The 17,215-nt window shown below is 41.0% G+C and overlaps 1 protein-coding gene across 1 annotated transcript; it reads right to left on the bottom strand.

Annotated features, from left to right (window-relative positions):
- Positions 1-2,551: 2,551 nt before the first annotated feature.
- On the bottom strand, positions 2,552-5,068 carry LOC133806406 (uncharacterized; the record flags this gene model as incomplete). Its single annotated transcript, XM_062244513.1, has 2 exons — positions 4,938-5,068; positions 2,552-3,707 (listed from the first exon to the last, which is right to left on the bottom strand). Coding segments are annotated over exons 1-2 (1,287 nt in total), but the record flags the coding sequence as incomplete, so codon positions are not given.
- Between the last annotated feature and the right edge of the window lie 12,147 nt (positions 5,069-17,215).

Raw genomic sequence — 17,215 nt, 5'->3', positions numbered from 1 at the left:
GACGCCACAAACGGGGATGGAATCCGTTTGATAAGTCAGGATGAACGCCACAAGGAACCCCTTGATAAGTTCAAAAGTTTCTTCAAGAACTCAAGAAGAAATGAACTCACAATTTTTCATTCAAAGTAATCTGATTTTCCAATTGTTTTGGCAGTCCTAATAAGGACGAAATTTCCACACACACAAGCCCCTTGGTCTTCCTAATGAAACCCTAACAAACACAACAAAGAAGACCCTTCGGCTCACACAAGTCAAGTGTTTGACTTTTACAAAATAAACAAAGACCAAATAACAAAAATAACGTGAATAAATTAAAAATACAAGATGACAAATACAATAAGACTCATGAAGCTCCTAAACTTAGTCAACTTTGATGAGTAAGACAAGTCTTTGTTCTCCTTCAGTGTTGACCACGGTCTCCTCTTGTTTTAGGACTCTGTGGACTAGGCTGTTAAGTTCTTCCTTGAATCTCTTGGCTCGTGCCCTCGTCACTGGACCAACTGGAACTTGACTTGGGACTTGGGTCTTGGTGTCCTCATCATTCCCCCCCCTCTTGAGAAGGATTTGACCTCAAATCGTCACCTGCATCAAAAGGACTCAAATCAGAAACATTAAAAGTAGCACTAACATTATACTCACCTGGTAAATCGAGTCTGTAGGCATTGTCATTGATCCTTTCAAGTACTTGAAACGGACCATCTCCTCGAGGTAGCAATTTTGAACGCCTTTGTGTTGGGAATCGCTCTTTCCTCATGTGTAACCATACCCAATCACCGGGCTCAAAAACCTTCTTATGACGACCCTTGTTAGCTTGCTTAATGTATTGTTCAGTCCTTCTCTCTATGTTGAGTCGCGCCCTCTCATGGATTTTCTTCACAAATTCTGCCTTCTTCTCGCCATCTAAATTCAAATGCTCAGAAACAGGTAAAGGTGATAAATCCAAAGGAGTTAGAGGATTAAAACCATAAACAATTTCAAATGGTGAAAATTTAGTAGAAGAATGCATTGAACGATTATAAGCAAACTCAACATGTGGCAAACAATCTTCCCAAGTCTTAATATTTTTACTTATGATAGCCCTCAACAAGGTGGATAGGGTCCTATTCACTACTTCTGTTTGACCATCAGTTTGAGGATGACAAGTAGTAGAAAACAATAGTTTTGTCCCAAGTTTACCCCACAATGTTTTCCAAAAGTAGCTTAAGAACTTAGCATCCCTATCTGATACAATTGTCCTAGGCATACCATGTAATCTCACAATCTCCCTAAAGAACAAATCTGCAACATTAGAGGCATCATCAGTCTTATGACAAGGGATAAAATGAGCCATCTTAGAAAATCTGTCTACAACCACAAAGATTGAATCCCTCCCACGCTTACTTCTAGGTAAACCCAACACAAAATCCATAGAAATATCAACCCATGGTGAACTAGGGATAGGTAGGGGTGTGTAAAGGCCATTTGGCTGAACTCTTGATTTTGCTTGCCTACAAGTGACACACCTACCACAAATTCGCTCAACATCTCGTTTCATGTGGGGCCAAAAGAAGTGCTCTTGCAACATAACTAGGGTCTTAGCAACTCCAAAATGTCCCATCAACCCTCCCCCGTGGGACTCTCTAACTAGCAAATCTCTCAAAGAACAATTAGGTACACACAACCTATGCTCCCTAAACAAGAAACCCTCATGCCTGTAAAATTTTCCTTCAGCAGATTTTTCACAAACACCATAAATTTCCCCAAAATCATGGTCAGCAGAATACAGCTCCTTTATGTGTTCAAACCCAAGTAATTTAGCATCAAGAGTGGAGATTAGGGCATACCTGCGAGAAAGGGCATCAGCAACCACATTCTCCTTACCTTGTTTATACCGAATGACATAAGGAAATGTCTCAATGAACTCAACTCATCGTGCATGTCTCTTGTTGAGCTTGTGTTGGCCTCTCAAATGTTTCAAGGATTCATGATCTGTGCGAATCACAAACTCCTTTGGCCACAAATAGTGCTGCCATGTTTCTAAAGCTTGCACTAGTGCATACAATTCTTTGTCATAGGTGGGGTAATTGAGGGCAGCCCTACTTAGCTTTTCGCTAAAGTATGCAAGCGGTCTCCCATCCTGCATAAGAACAGCGCCAATACCTATTCCAGAAGCATCACATTCAACTTCAAAAGTGTTAGAAAAGTTAGGCAAAGCAAGTAAAGGAGCATGAGTAAGCTTGTATTTCAGTAACTGAAATGCCTCCTCTTGAGCTTCACCCCATTTAAATGTCACATTCTTTTTGATAACTTCTGTAAGTGGTGCGGCGATGGTGCTAAAATTTTTCACAAACCTCCTGTAGAAGCTAGCAAGTCCATGGAAACTTCTAACATTACCTATAGTTGTCGGGGTCGGCCACTCTTGGATGGCTTTGATCTTTTCTTCATCCACCTGAATTCCTGTAGCACTTACAACAAAGCCTAGGAAAACAAGCTTATCGGTGCAGAAAGTACACTTACTGAGGTTAGCATATAAATTCTGTGTCCTAAGAACATCCAAAACAGAATGCAAATGCAAAACATGGTCATGCAAATTCTTACTATAAATAAGAATATCATCAAAATACACAACAACAAATTTTCCAATGAAAGCACGCAATACATGATTCATTAAGCGCATGAAAGTGCTAGGGGCATTAGTTAATCCAAAAGGCATAACTAACCACTCATACAATCCATGTTTAGTTTTAAAAGCAGTTTTCCACTCATCTCCTTCTTTCATACGTATCTGATGATACCCACTTTTAAGATCAATCTTGGAAAACACACAAGAACCATGCAATTCATCTAACATGTCATCTAAACGAGGAATGGGATGTCGATATTTTACCGTTATATTGTTGATGGCTCGACAGTCAACACACATCCTCCATGTTCCATCCTTCTTGGGAACTAGAATCACTGGAACAGCACAAGGGCTCATGCTTTCTCTCACATGCCCTTTCTCCATCAATTCCTCAACTTGCCTTTGCAATTCCTTTGTTTCATCAGGATTACTTCTGTATGCTGGTCGATTTGGTATTGAAGCACCTGGAACAAAGTCAATCTGATGTTCTATCCCTCGAATAGGTGGTAAACCATGTGGTACCTCCTCAGGAAACACATCCTCAAATTCCTGCAAAATAGACACAACAACACTTGGCAATGAAGAATCAAGTTGGTTAGTATTTAAAAGAGCCTCCTTATACATGAGTAAAATCATGGGCTGTTTTGTAACCAATGCTCTCTTAACCTCACTTTTTTTTGCATAAAAATTATTTTGTTTTCTCTCACTTGATTCCCCACTTTTCTCTCCTTGTCTCTCTTTTTCCTCACTCTCATTCATCTTTTCACTCTCCTTTTGCTCACTCATTTTCTTTTTGTCACTCAATTTTTGCAACCTCACTTGATCTTCATACACTTGCTTTGGTGTCAATGGCGCTAGAGTGATTGTTCGTTGACGGAATGTGAATGAATACTTGTTGGTGAAGCCATCATGCTGCACCCGCCGATCAAATTGCCAAGGCCTTCCTAGAAGGAGGTGTCCAGCTTGCATGGGAACCACATCACACAACACCTCATCTTCATACTTGCCAATGCGAAATGAGACCAGTACTTGTTTTGTAACCCTCACTTCACCACTATCATTCAACCATTGCAACTTGTATGGACAAGGATGCCTAAGCGTTGTAAGCCCCAGCTTGGCAACCATGGAAGCACTAGCAACATTAGTACAACTACCTCCATCAATAATGACACTACATACCTTGTCTCTCACATGACAATGAGTGTGAAAGATGTTCTCTCGCTGCACCTCTTCTTCCTCTTCTTTTGCTTGCAAATTCAGGACTCGCCTTGTGACTAGTGCAAGCATCTCACCAGATTCTGGCCCATACTCATTGTCAGAAGCATCTTCCAATGGTGGCATGTCAGCAAGATCATCTTCATCTTTAGAATCTATCTCTCCACTTTCTCGAATCACCATAACTCTCTTGTTTGGACACTGGCTAGCTATGTGTCCTCGCCCCTGACATTTGAAACACCTTATCTCACTAGAATGAGACTTAGTAGGAGTTGTTTTACCTTGAGGTGGTGCGGCTGTGGTGGCTGGTTTTGGTGTAGATGATGTAGTGGGTTGGTCTTCTTTCTTTGGATAGTTCGACCTCCAAGGTGTTGTACTTGGATTGTGTGGGCTCGGTCTTGGCCTCGAACTTGAACTACCCTTCTTGAGCTGCCTCTCAACTTTGATTGCCATATGAACCAAATCCTCCAATTCCACATAATGGTGTAGTTCGATTGGGTCAGCAATCTCTCGGTTCAACCCATTCAAAAACCTTGCCATGGTTGCCTCCCGATCCTCTTCAACATTGGCTCTAATCATAGCCATCTCCATCTCCTTGTAATACTCATCAACACTTCTGTAGCCCTGACGAAGACCCTGCAACTTAAGGTAGAGATCTCGATAATAATGAGGTGGTACAAACCGTCGCCTCATCACCCTCTTCATGGCCTCCCATGTGTCAATAGGACGATCTCCACTCCGCCTCCTGTTGATGCACAACTGATCCCACCAAACAATAGCATAATCAGTAAACTCAATGGCAGCAAGTTTTACCTTCTTCATGTCGGAGTAGTTATGACAATAAAAAACTAGCTCCATTTTCTTCTCCCACTCAAGGTATGCTTCAGGATCACTCTTCCCCTGAAATACTGGGATTCTCATTTTGATATTTCCCAAATAATTATCAACCTGGTTCCTATCTTCTCTATTCCCACCATACCTCCTATGGTTACCCGCCGACATCCTATCAAACTCATCATCAGAAACTACCCCTTCTAAATCCCCTTCATTCTCATCCTCCCTTTGGTGCACCCTATTCCTCCTTGGTCTCCGTTGTGCCCCTTCTTCTACCCTATCCAACCGCTTATGTATCTGTTCACACTCCTCCCTCAACATCCTCCTCATCTCCCCCATAATGGCTTGAAGTTGTAGATTTGGAACTGTAGGTGGTGGATTGTCATTGCCTGTATTTCTTTCTGTATTTTGTGACATGATGGAAAATCTGCAAAACAATAAGGTTAGATAGTTATAGAAAGGACCTCACTGCACTCCCTCCCGTGTTTCACTCAAAGAAAATGGTCACTCAAGTACACTCGTGTTTCACTCAATGATGGCTTTTACCCTCAAATAAGCTCACACCACTGCCCTTTTCCACTCTATTCTTCTTTAAGCTCTTTGAAAACTAATGAAACGGTGATATGGAGGTTCAAGCAGCCAATCCTACCAAACAAACCAAACGAAAACCGATGAAAAAGTGGCGAAAACTGGTGATTTTTGGAACACTTGTGTGGGGTTTTGGGAAAAAGGCCCCTAGACCATGGGGCACAAGAATAGAACAAAATTTTTTAAGAGGGGTTTCCAGACTGTTTTCTTTTCTTCTTCTTTCTTTCTATTTTCTTTTTTAAATGCAGGTACAAGACACAAGAAGAATCAGATTGGTGGAACGACAACAATTAGAAAACAATAAGAAAAAGAGAACTACTTCAATCCCAATTTCGGATTTCACAATAAGAAAAAGAGAACTCAATCCCAATTCGGATTTTACAACAAGAACAAGAGAAAAACTCGAACCCAATTCAGATTTTCACAATAAGAACAAGAGAAACTCAACCCAATTTCAGATTTCACAATAAGAACAAGATAAAACTCAAAGCCCTAATTCACGTTAGGAACCCTAATTCATGATTTCAGAAACGAAAAGAAAAGAAAACAGGGGATTACAAAGGACCCTAATTCACGATTACAAAGGAATTGAAACTTTGTGTAGACTAGTTTCGGATTTCAAGGGATTTCACAAAGAACTAATGTAAACAAGGAAATAAGAACACGATTTGAACAAAGAAACAATCTGGAATAAAGAGATTAACTATAATGGTTTCAGATTTTTTTAGAAGGAAAACAAGAACAAAGACTAAGAAAATCAAGAACAAGAATAGATAGATAGATTTTTTTTTTTTTTTTTTGATTTCAGAAACCCTAAAATTGAAATACGAATAAAATAGAAACACAAATGAAGGAATAAAAAAAAAGGATAGGCCAAACCGAATGATCCTAAGCTCTGATACCAACTGATACGAACCACACCAACATTGTGATGAAACCCGACACCAAATATGGCACAACCACCAAGAACACACGAAATTTGGGGATGAAGAACCGCGACCCAATGCTTAGCCAAGCACGAACCTTGGTATGAGGAAGACGCCACAAACGGGGATGGAATCCGTTTGATAAGTCAGGATGAACGCCACAAGGAACCCCTTGATAAGTTCAAAAGTTTCTTCAAGAACTCAAGAAGAAATAAACTCACAATTTTTCATTCAAAGTAATCTGATTTTCCAATTGTTTTGGCAGTCCTAATAAGGACGAAATTTGCACACACACAAGCCCCTTGGTCTTCCTAATGAAACCCTAACAAGCACAACAAAGAAGACCCTTCGGCTCACACAAGTCAAGTGTTTGACTTTTACAAAATAAACAAAGACCAAATAACAAAAATAACGTGAATAAATTAAAAATACAAGATGACAAATACAATAAGACTCATGAAGCTCCTAAACTTAGTCAACTTTGATGAGTAAGACAAGTCTTTGTTCTCCTTCAGTGTTGACCACGGTCTCCTCTTGTTTTAGGACTCTGTGGACTAGGCTGTTAAGTTCTTCCTTGAATCTCTTGGCTCGTGCCCTCGTCACTGGACCAACTGGAACTTGACTTGGGACTTGGGTCTTGGTGTCCTCATCATCCTTTACATACAACTCATCATACTGCTCCACTGTATAAGTTGTTCTAACAATAAAAAAATGGGTTGATTTGGTGTACCTATCCACAATCACCCACATAGAATCATGTTGCCCTACTGTCCTCGGCAATCCAACCACGAAGTCCATGATGCTATCTTCCCATTTCCACTTTGGAATCCCTAAAGGCTCTAGCAACCCTGCTGGCCTTTGATGTTCAGCCTTCACCTATGATAGGTTAAACACATGGCCACATAATCCAACCTATCCTTCTTCATCCTTGGCCACCAATATAGAGTCCTTAGATCTTGGTACATCTTCGTCATACCCGGATGTAGAGAATAGGGAGTGGTATAAGACTCATCTAGAATCTCTTGCCTGATACCAGAATCCATCGGAATGCAAATCCAACCTTTATATCTTAGCAAATCAATCTCAGAAATAGAAAAATCTCTCGCAAATCCAGCTAAGACATCCTCCTTGTGCTTTCTCAAATGTGGATCCTCCTTCTGAGCTTTTTTGATCCTCTCAAGGAGCGTGGACTAAAGAGTGATATTGGCTAGCTGACCAACCACCAATTCAATTCCTGCTCTCTTCATCTCTTTAGCTAACTTTTCTGATATCTGTCTCGCACTAAACAATTGCTCTGGCCCCTTTCGACTCAATGCGTTGACCACCACATTGGCCTTTCCTAGATTGTACAAGATCTGACAATCGTAGTCCTTCACCAATTGTAGCCAACGCCTTTGGTGCATATAAAGATCCTTTTGAGTAAATAAATACTTCAAACTTTTATGGTCGGTGTATATTTCGTACTTCTCTCCATATAGGTAGTGCCTCCATATCTTCAGTGTGAATATCACTGCTGCCAGTTCCAGATTGTAATGACCCAAATTTGCTAATAAGGCTTAGGGCCTTGATTAGCGTGCCTAGAAGGCAATAAGTGATTTACTGTCATAATATGTGAATTTGTGTGAATATGTGATTCGTGATGCATGTTTTGGTGGATTAAATATGCATGTGGGTCCCGTTAGGTTATTAGGGGCATGTTTGTAATTCACATGCATGTGATGAATGTGAATAAATGTGATAATTGTGATATATCTGTGTTGCACGATCCGAGACAGTCCTAGGGAGCGGTTAGTTGGAAAGTCACAACGAGGTCGAATATCATACTTGGGGTGAGTCGAGGGGCATTTCGGGTATTAGACAATTTATGGGGTTATCGAGTTATGGAAATAAATATTTGGAGATATATTTGAGGTTAGAATGTTTAGGAGGGAATATTGGGGAAATTTACTATTTTGCCCTCGGGGACGTTTTTGGCACCCTGAGCTTTGAGGTAACCTTAGAAGCTTAAGTTGAATAAAACAAAGTTAAGGAAACACTCAGAATTTAGGAACCGACCCACCCACTCTAATTCTCTCTCTCATCTTCTTCCTTGGAAGCTTGGAGTTTATTTTTGTGAAAACTAATTGGAAATTAAGAATCAAGTTAGAACTTTGGAGGCTAGGAGCTTGGAGCTCAGGAGATCAACTCAGAGACTCAATTAAGCAAGGGTAAGCTTTTAAATTATTTGAATTGTGCTTGAAATTTCTGCTGGTGTGTTAAGAGTTTTGCATGTTGGAGAGATGAAAATTCATCCTTGAGTTTGATGAGGATTTGAGCTAGAATTCTTGTTAGGTTTTGTTGTTGAAGCTATAGTATAACCTCTGTGATGATTAGTTTGGATTGTTGGCTTGATTTTGGGATTAATTGGATTGGTTTTTGAGGTGAAAATGGTGAGTTTTTCTGGGCTCGAGGTGTAACGACCCAAATTTGCTAATAAGGCTTAAGGGCCTTGATTAATGTGCCAGGAGGGCATTAATGGAATAATTATGATTTAATGAGTAATTATATGTCTAATAATGTTTATATGATATTTGATTATATTATGTGATGATATGATATGTGATATATGTGAGCACCACATTACTATGTGGACAGGTTTGTTGAGCACGACTCAGGACGATTCTAGGGCCAGATAGTGGGAAAAGTCACAACGGGGTTTAAGATATGACTTTGGACAAGTCGGGGGTATTTTTAGATAGCGGATAGTGATTTGGGTTATCGGGTCATGAAAATAAATATATGGAGATATATTTGTGGTTAGAATGTCTAGGCAGGAAAATTGGGGGATTTTACCATTTTGGCCTCGGGGACGGTTCCGGCACCCCGAGCCTCGGGATTGATTTAATATGTGAGATAGACCTTAGGAAGCTTTTAGAAGAAAACATAAACCGACTTTAACTTAGCTTCAGCTCTCTCTCTCTCTCACGTTCAAGAGGAACAAAGGGGAAAGAAAACACAGAGAATTGAAGGGGGAAATAAGCTGGAATTTTGAGATTTGAGGTGAGAATTTGGAGGTCGCTTAGGGAGTTATCAAGCATCAAAACAGGGTTAAGGTAAGCTCTTAATTTTCTTCTCTGTGGTTAGAATTCTGGACTTTGATTAAGTGTTGAAACAAGTATAGTTTTGGTGTTTTAAGGCAGAATTAAAGAAGGGAATTTGGGGACTTGACTTGGCTACAGCTTGGTGAAGTGGTTCTACAACAAAGGTGAGTTTTAACTTCTGGTTTGAAGGTTTTGGATTGAGTTTGAGTGGCTGGTTTGAGTGTTTGTAGCACTTGGGTTTCAGAGTTGGAAAAGAGGAGATTATAGTGTGCTAGGCTGTGTTTTCTTGGGAATTATGTTGTTTAGATCATGCTAAAGAAGTTGGGAATTAATTGGTTAAGAGTTAGGAAGTTTTGGGATGGTTTAAGGTAAGGTTTTGAGTTTTGAAATGGTGTAAAATCTGGGTTCGAAGAGGAGGGCCGCGGCTCTGTTCTAGAGCGCCGCGGCCCTAGCATGCAAAGAAGACAAGGGGGCTCGGCCAAGGGGGCGCGCCGCGGCGCCCAAGGCAAGGGCCGCGGCGCGTGTGTGGTTCAGTGAGGGAATAGGTTCTGTTTTGAGGAAGGGTTGCGGCTAGGCTTTGGGGGCTGCAGCCCTTGGTTGTACACTTGAGATTTTGAAGGTTTTAAGCACGGGGGAGTGGTCTAGTGTGCTCGGGTTTGGTTTCACCACCGTGCTTGGTGGAATTAGGAGTCCCGGGAGTTAGTTTTGTAACTGGGAACCTATATTTGAGTATTTATGAAACCCTATACTTTGGTTGTGGCTAGGTGATAAAAGCTTGGGCTCGGGAACGGATCGTGCTTGAGGGGCGTTGCTCGTAATTTGATAACCGTACAGATTAAAGGTAAGAAAACTGCACCTGGTTAAATATATGTGATGGGACTAAGGACTCCCTATTGTAGAAGCTTGAAAAGATGGTATTATGCCATGCAAGCCATTTAGTGAACTAACGGCCTAAGGGTGCCGAGAGTCTCACTAGCGCACAGGGCGCGGCTCGGCCACTGGTAGCCGAGGACATCTTAATATGCACTGAGCTTGGTTTAAACGGGCCAGAGTCAGTGGGTTAAACAGAGGGTGCGGCCTAAGTCGTCGGCCCTGAATATTATGTGATGTGAACATTATATGTGATAGAATGTATCTTGTATTGGATTGTATATGCTGAATGTCTGTTGTGGATTATCTGATGAGTATACATGCTTACTGAGCTATTTGTCTGTTGTTATTGTTTGAGTTATTTATGATGTTTTCTTGCTGGGCCTTGGCTCACGGGTGCTACGTGGTGCAGTAAAGGCAAGGGCAAGTTAGATCAGCCCTGATTGGAGAGCTCAGCGAGCGGAATGTACATAGCCAGGTGCTCGGTCGCCATGGTTGAGGTCTAGGCAAGGACATGGAACCTGAAGACTGTCTGTTTTGCCTTAGTATGGCTAGTGGTTTCTCATGTACTTTTGGGAGTCTGTAAACTTTCTTTAACTTCGCTTTTGTATGGGATCCCATGTTACTACAGTTTAAATACGTTAAATGAGTTTTTTGAGACCAAAACCTTTTTAACCAAGTCCTGCACCTTTATAAGTACACGTTTTCAAATTAATGACTTGATTAGCAAGTCCTGCACCTTTATAAGTACACAGTGTAACGGTCTTGGCTATCCAGGGCGTTACACGAGGGGTTTTTCTGGCGCTGTTCTTGCTGAGTCGCGACCCCTTAGAATATAGGGGCGTCTGGAATTGGAGGCACACCGCGGCGCCCTTCAGGAAGGGTCACAGCGTGTGTAGGCTAATTTGAGGCAGGGCCTTGGGTTGAGCTGGGGGTCGCGGCATGAGTTCCTAGGACCGCAGTGCTTAGTGCATTTTTGGGTTCTAAAGAGGTTTTAGGCTCGGGAATTCAATAGTTAAGGCTCGGGATGGATTTTATCACCCGGATTGATAGAATTCAATGTCCCAGAGACTAGAATTATGACCCAAAGCTATTCAATGGATTAGAACTTGATGGGTGGAAATTGATAATGCGTTGTGACTAGGGTTTCGGCGAGGCTCGGACTAGGGGACTCTGCTCGGGACATCGGTGCATGGAAAGCTTGGGACACAAGTAAGAAAACTACTGTTCCCATATGACTGAGTTGTAGGGCTCAGCCCTATATGACTGTGTTGCAGGGCATAGCCCTTTGATTGAATTTATATGTGTTTAAGTATCTATTTAGTTATTATGTGTACATATAAATGAATGAATGGCGATGGCCGAGAATGGTGAAGGCCGGGAATGGCGAAGGCCGAGAACGGCAAGGGGCCGGGAGCAGCGTTTAGCACGCGGAGTGCGAGTTGCCAGGGCGAGACCCCAAAGGATACCTGGGATATCCTCACGGTGTGGATCGCGAACCCAGGGCCTGGTAAAGCGCTTGGGACGGCATGGCCGTACGTGTATAGCCTGTTGATGGCTTGTTTATATGTTAAGTGTTTGATATGCATATATTATCTGCTTGTGAGGGTTTTCTTGTTGGGCTATGGCTCACGGGTGCTCTATGGTGCAAGTAAAGGCAAGGGGAAAGTCGACCAACCTTAAGTATGGTGAGCGTGATGAGCGGCGCGTACATGTCTAGTCTCCTTGGCTGCCACGACCAGGGGTACTTTTGGGGGATGATTGTACTAAACTTAAATTTTGTCGTTTAGCCGACTCTGGTTATATTTTTGAATTGTAAATATTTCTAAACAATATTTTTGGGATCCCACATGTTAAACGCTTTATAATTTTCAATGAATGATTTATTTTCAAGTTTATGACTCTGATTATGGTTTAATTACACGTTTTTCCTAAAACCTCGATTAGCAAGTTAATTGCACATTTTAAACTCACTTAGTAATGGCTCTAAGGTAGTAGGGCGTTACAACTTGGTATCAGAGCGAGCCAAGGTTTATGGTTTCTGGAGAATGACCGAACATGTACGCTCACTGTCAGTGGCAAGCTCGAGTCAGGGTTGGTTGGTAATAATTGACTCATATGTTGAAATATGTGCTTAAATGCTCTGTTTGCCTGCTTATTTGTGTGTTATGTGGATTGTTGCTCATGGTTGACTGATGTGATTGGGAGATGGTTTTGGATGTTGTTATCATGCCTGATGAGCGGCGTCATTGATTGCAGGCATATTTGTTGAGATGCCTCGACAATCATCTAGACTCCGCGATAGTCAGGCCGAGGATGATAACCAGGGTCAAGACCCTCCACCTGCCCCACAGAATTGGCAACAGATGTTTGCCGAAATGGAAGCAAGATTGCAACGAACAGAAGAAGAGCTCGGACAGTTGAGGCAACATGCCCCTCCACAGGTCACTGGGTTGCCAATTCAGCAGGTTATGGTGCCAGTGCCAGTTCAACCTGTTGTGGAGAACAGGTGGGAACCTTTATATGAGAGGTTCAGAAAGCAGCATCCTCCCACCTTTGAGGGTGGACCAAACCCACTGCGGGCAGAGCAATGGATGAATATGATTTCCTCTATTCTCAATTTTATGAGGGTTGAGGGGAACGAGAGGGTAGCTTGTGCAAGCTACCTGTTTAGAGAGGATGCCCGCATCTGGTGGGATGTAGTAGTTCAGAGGAGAAATGTGACAACTATGACCTGGGAAGAGTTCGGGAACATCTTCAACGAGAAGTATTATAGTGTTGCAGTTTGAGTTGTGAAGGTTGATGAGTTTATCAACTTGACCTAGAACCAGTTCACCGTGACAGAGTATGCTCTGAAATTTGTTTGCGCCAGATTTAGTGCCAATAGATGCGGCAAGAAGAGATAGATTCGTACGGGGATTGAATGTCATGATCGCCCGTGATGTGAAGATCACCTTGGATCCAGAGACTACTTGATGAGGACACCAAGACCCAAGTCCCAAGTCAAGTTCCAGTTGGTCCAGTGACGAGGGCCCGAGCCAAGAAATTCAAGGAAGAACTTAACAGCCTAGCCTAGTCCACAGAGTCCTAAAACAAGAGGAGACCGTGGTCAACACTGAAGGAGAACAAAGACTTGTCCTACTCATCAAAGTTGACTAAGTTTAGGAGCTTCATGAGTCTTATTGTATTTGTCATCTTGTATTTTTAATTTATTCACGTTTTTTTGTTATTTGGTCTTTGTTTATTCTTGTACAAGTCAAACTGATACGAACCACGCCAACAAGTGTGACGAAACCCGACACCAAATATGGAACAGCCACCAAGAACACACGAGATTGGAATGGAACCGCGACCCAATGCTTAGCCAAGCACGAACCTTGGTATGAGGAAGACGCCACAAACGGGGATGGAATTCGTTTGATAAGTCAGGATGAACGCCACAATATCATGGAGGATTCAAGTAGCAAATCAAACTAGAACAAACCAAACGAACATAGAAAAACTGATGAAAAATGATGATTTTTGGAACACTTGTGTGGGGTTTTGGCAAAAAGGCCTCTAGACCATGGGGAACAAGAATAGAACAAAATTTTTTTAAGACAGGTTTCCAGACTCTTTTTTTTTTTTTTTTAGAATTCGGATCCTCTTGGTTTTCTTTTTCTTTCTTTTCTTTCTTTCTTCTTTTCTTTTCTTTTTCTCAAATGCAGATACAAGGAACAATTCAAAAACAAAATGAATCGGTTTTCACAAGAGAAACAATAGAGACTCAAAAAGAAAAGAGAAACAATGCAGATTCAGATTTCACAAAAAAGAAAAGAGAAAACTCAACCCACATTCGGATTTAACACTATGAATAAGAGAATATCAATCCCAATTCAGATTTACTCAATCCCAATTCAGATTTCACAATAAGAACAAGGGAACTCAATTCCAATTTCGAATTTCACAACAAGAACAAGAGAAACCCAAGGCAAAATTCGGATTTCAAAACAAAATAGCAAGAGTAACTCAATGAAAATTCAGATTCCACAATTAGAACAAGAGAAACTCAAAGCCCTAATTCATGTTAAGAACCCTAAAACAAGCTCTAGAATAGTTTCGGATTTCACAACAAATAAGGGAAACAAGGAAACAATTGCAACAAGGAAATTAACAAGCTCTAGAATAGAAAAACATGGCTAGATGAACACGAATTGAATATAGAGGAATACGAATTGATTTTTTTTTTTTTTCTTCAGAAATCCTAATATAATAACACGAACTGAATAGAACTTAAAGAACTTAAAGAAGAATATGAGTTGAAAAAGGCAGAGGTGTGAGCCTATTAGAGGGTAAAAGCCATTGAAATTGAGTGAAACACGAGGGGATTTGAGTGAAAATATTGTTCGAGCGAAACACGTGAGGGAGTGTGGTGAGGTCTTTTCTCCATATTATTCTAACCTTATTTTGCAGATTTCCATCATGGCACAAAATCCAGAGAAAGATGCAAGCAATGATATTCCGCCACCTGAGGTTCCGAATCTACAAATGCAAGCATTAATTGGGGAGATGCGAAGGATGATGAGGGCGGAGTGTGAGCAGATACATGAGAGGTTGGATAGGGTAGAAGAGGGAACGCAATGGAGGGCACGGAGGAACAGGGTGCAACAACGGGCTGTTGAGGGTGAAAGAGAAGAGTTCGATCAATGAGGGAAAATTAGTGATGAGGACACCAAGACTAAAAATCCAAGTCAAGTTCCAGTTGATCCAAGTCAAGAGGGGAGGAATGATGAGGACACCAGTTTAGGAGCTTGATCAATATTTAGCTTCCTGTAATGAGTCTTTTTATTTTTAATCACGTTTTTTATTTAGTCTTTGTTTTGTGATAAGTCAAACATTTGACTTGTGTGAGTCCAATAGTCATTTTGTCTTTAATTTTCGGTTTTTATTAGGAAGACAAAGGGTTGTCTTTAAATTTCAGTTTTCATTAGGAAGACAAAGGGTTGTCTTTATTTTTCGGTTTCATTAGGAAGACAAAAGGCTTGTCTTTAATATTTCGGTTTTTAGGAAGACAAAGGGGCTTGTATTGATGTAATTTTTGGCTATATAAGGCCTTGAAAACATTTGGAAAAAATCAGATTATGTTGAATGAAATTGTGAGTTTATTTCTTCTTGAGTTCTTGAAGAAACTTTTGAACTTATCAAGGAGATTCCTTGTGGCGTTCATCCTGACTTATCAAACGGATTCCATCCCCGTTTGTGGCGTCTTCCTCATACCAAGGTTCGTGCTTGGCTAAGCATTGGGTCGCGGTTCCATTCCAACCACGTGTGTTCTTGGTGGCTGTTCCATATTTGGTGTCGGGTTTCGTCACACTTGTTGGCGTGGTTCGTATCAATTAGAGAGAAAACAAAATAATTTTTATGCAAAAAAAAGTGAGGTTAAGGAGGCTCTTTTAAACACTAACCAACTTGATGCTAACAAGGGTCGTCACAAGCAGGTTTTTGATCCCGGTGATTGGGTACGGTTACACATGAGGAAAGAGCGATTCCCAGCACAAAGACGTTCCAAATTGCTACCTCGAGGAGATGGGCCGTTTCAAGTGCTAGAAAGGATCAATGACAATGCCTACAGACTCGATTTACCAGGTGAGTATACTGTTAGTACTACTTTTAATGTTTCTGATTTGAGTCCTTTTGATGCAGGTGACGATTTGAGGTCAAATCTTTCTCAAGAGGGGGGGAATGATGAGGACACCAAGACTAAAAATCCAAGTCAAGTTCCAGTTGATCCAAGTCAAGAGGGGAGGAATGATGAGGACACCAGTTTAGGAGCTTGATCAATATTTAGCTTCCTGTAATGAGTCTTTTTATTTTTAATCACGTTTTTTATTTAGTCTTTGTTTATTTTGTGATAAGTCAAACATTTGACTTGTGTGAGTCCAATAGTCCTTTTGGACTTTAATTTTCGATTTTATTAGGAAGACAAAAAGCTTGTCTTTAATTTCGGTTTTTATGTGGAAGACAAATGGGTTGTCCTTAATTTTTCGGTTTCATTAGGAAGACCAAGGGTCTTGTTTTCATGTAATTTTCGTCCTTATAAGGACTGCCAAAACAATGTGAAAAGGCAGATTATGTTGAATGAAAATTGTGAGTTTATTTCTTCTTGAGTTCTTGAAGAAACTTTTGAACTTATCAAGGAGATTCCTTGTGGCGTTCATCCTGACTTATCAAACGGATTCCACCCCCGTTTGTGGCGTCTTCCTCATACCAAGGTTCGTGCTTGGCTAAGCATTGGGTCGCGGTTCCATTCCAATCTCGTGTGTTCTTGGTGGCTGTTCCATATTTGGTGTCAGGTTTCGTCACACTTGTTGGCGTGGTTCGTATCACAAACACTTGACTTGTGTGAGCCCAAGAGTCTTTCTTTGTTGTGCTTGTTAGGGTTTTCATTAGGAAGACAAAAGGTTGTCTTTAATTTTCGGTTTTCATTAGGAAGACCAAGGGGTTTGTGTGTGTGGAATTTTCGTCCTTATTAGGACTGCCAAAACAATTGGAAAATCAGATTATGTGGAATGAAAATTGTGAGTGTTTTTCTTCTTGAGTTCTTGAAGAAACTTTTGAACTTATCAAGGGGTTCCTTGTGGCGTTCAACCTGACTTATCAAACGGATTCCCATCCCCGTTTGTGGCGTCTTCCTCATACCAAGGTTCGTGCTTGGTTAAGCATTGGGTCGCGGTTCTTCATCCCCAATTTCGTGTGTTCTTGGTGGCTGTGCCATATTTGGTGTCGGGTTTCATCACAGTGTTGGTGTGGTTCGTATCAGTTGGTATCAGAGCTTAGGATCATCCGGTTTGGCCTATCCTTTTTCATTTGTTTTTTTTTCTATTCAATTCGTGTTCTTATTTTAGGGTTTCTGAAAAAAAAAAAAATCAATTCGTGTTCCTATAATCAATTTGTGTTCATCTAGTCGTGTTTTTTTTCTATTCTAGAGCTTGTTAATTTCAATTGTTTCAATTGTTTCCCTTATTTGTCGTGAAATCCGAAACTATTCTAGAGCTTGTTGAAATCATGAATTAGGGCTTTGAGTTTTTCTCTTGTTCTAATTGTGGAATCTGAATTTTCAT

The sequence above is a fragment of the Humulus lupulus genome, chromosome X (assembly GCF_963169125.1).
Source record: "Humulus lupulus chromosome X, drHumLupu1.1, whole genome shotgun sequence".
Taxonomy (NCBI): domain Eukaryota; kingdom Viridiplantae; phylum Streptophyta; class Magnoliopsida; order Rosales; family Cannabaceae; genus Humulus; species Humulus lupulus.
This window is presented reverse-complemented; position numbering and strand designations above follow the sequence as displayed.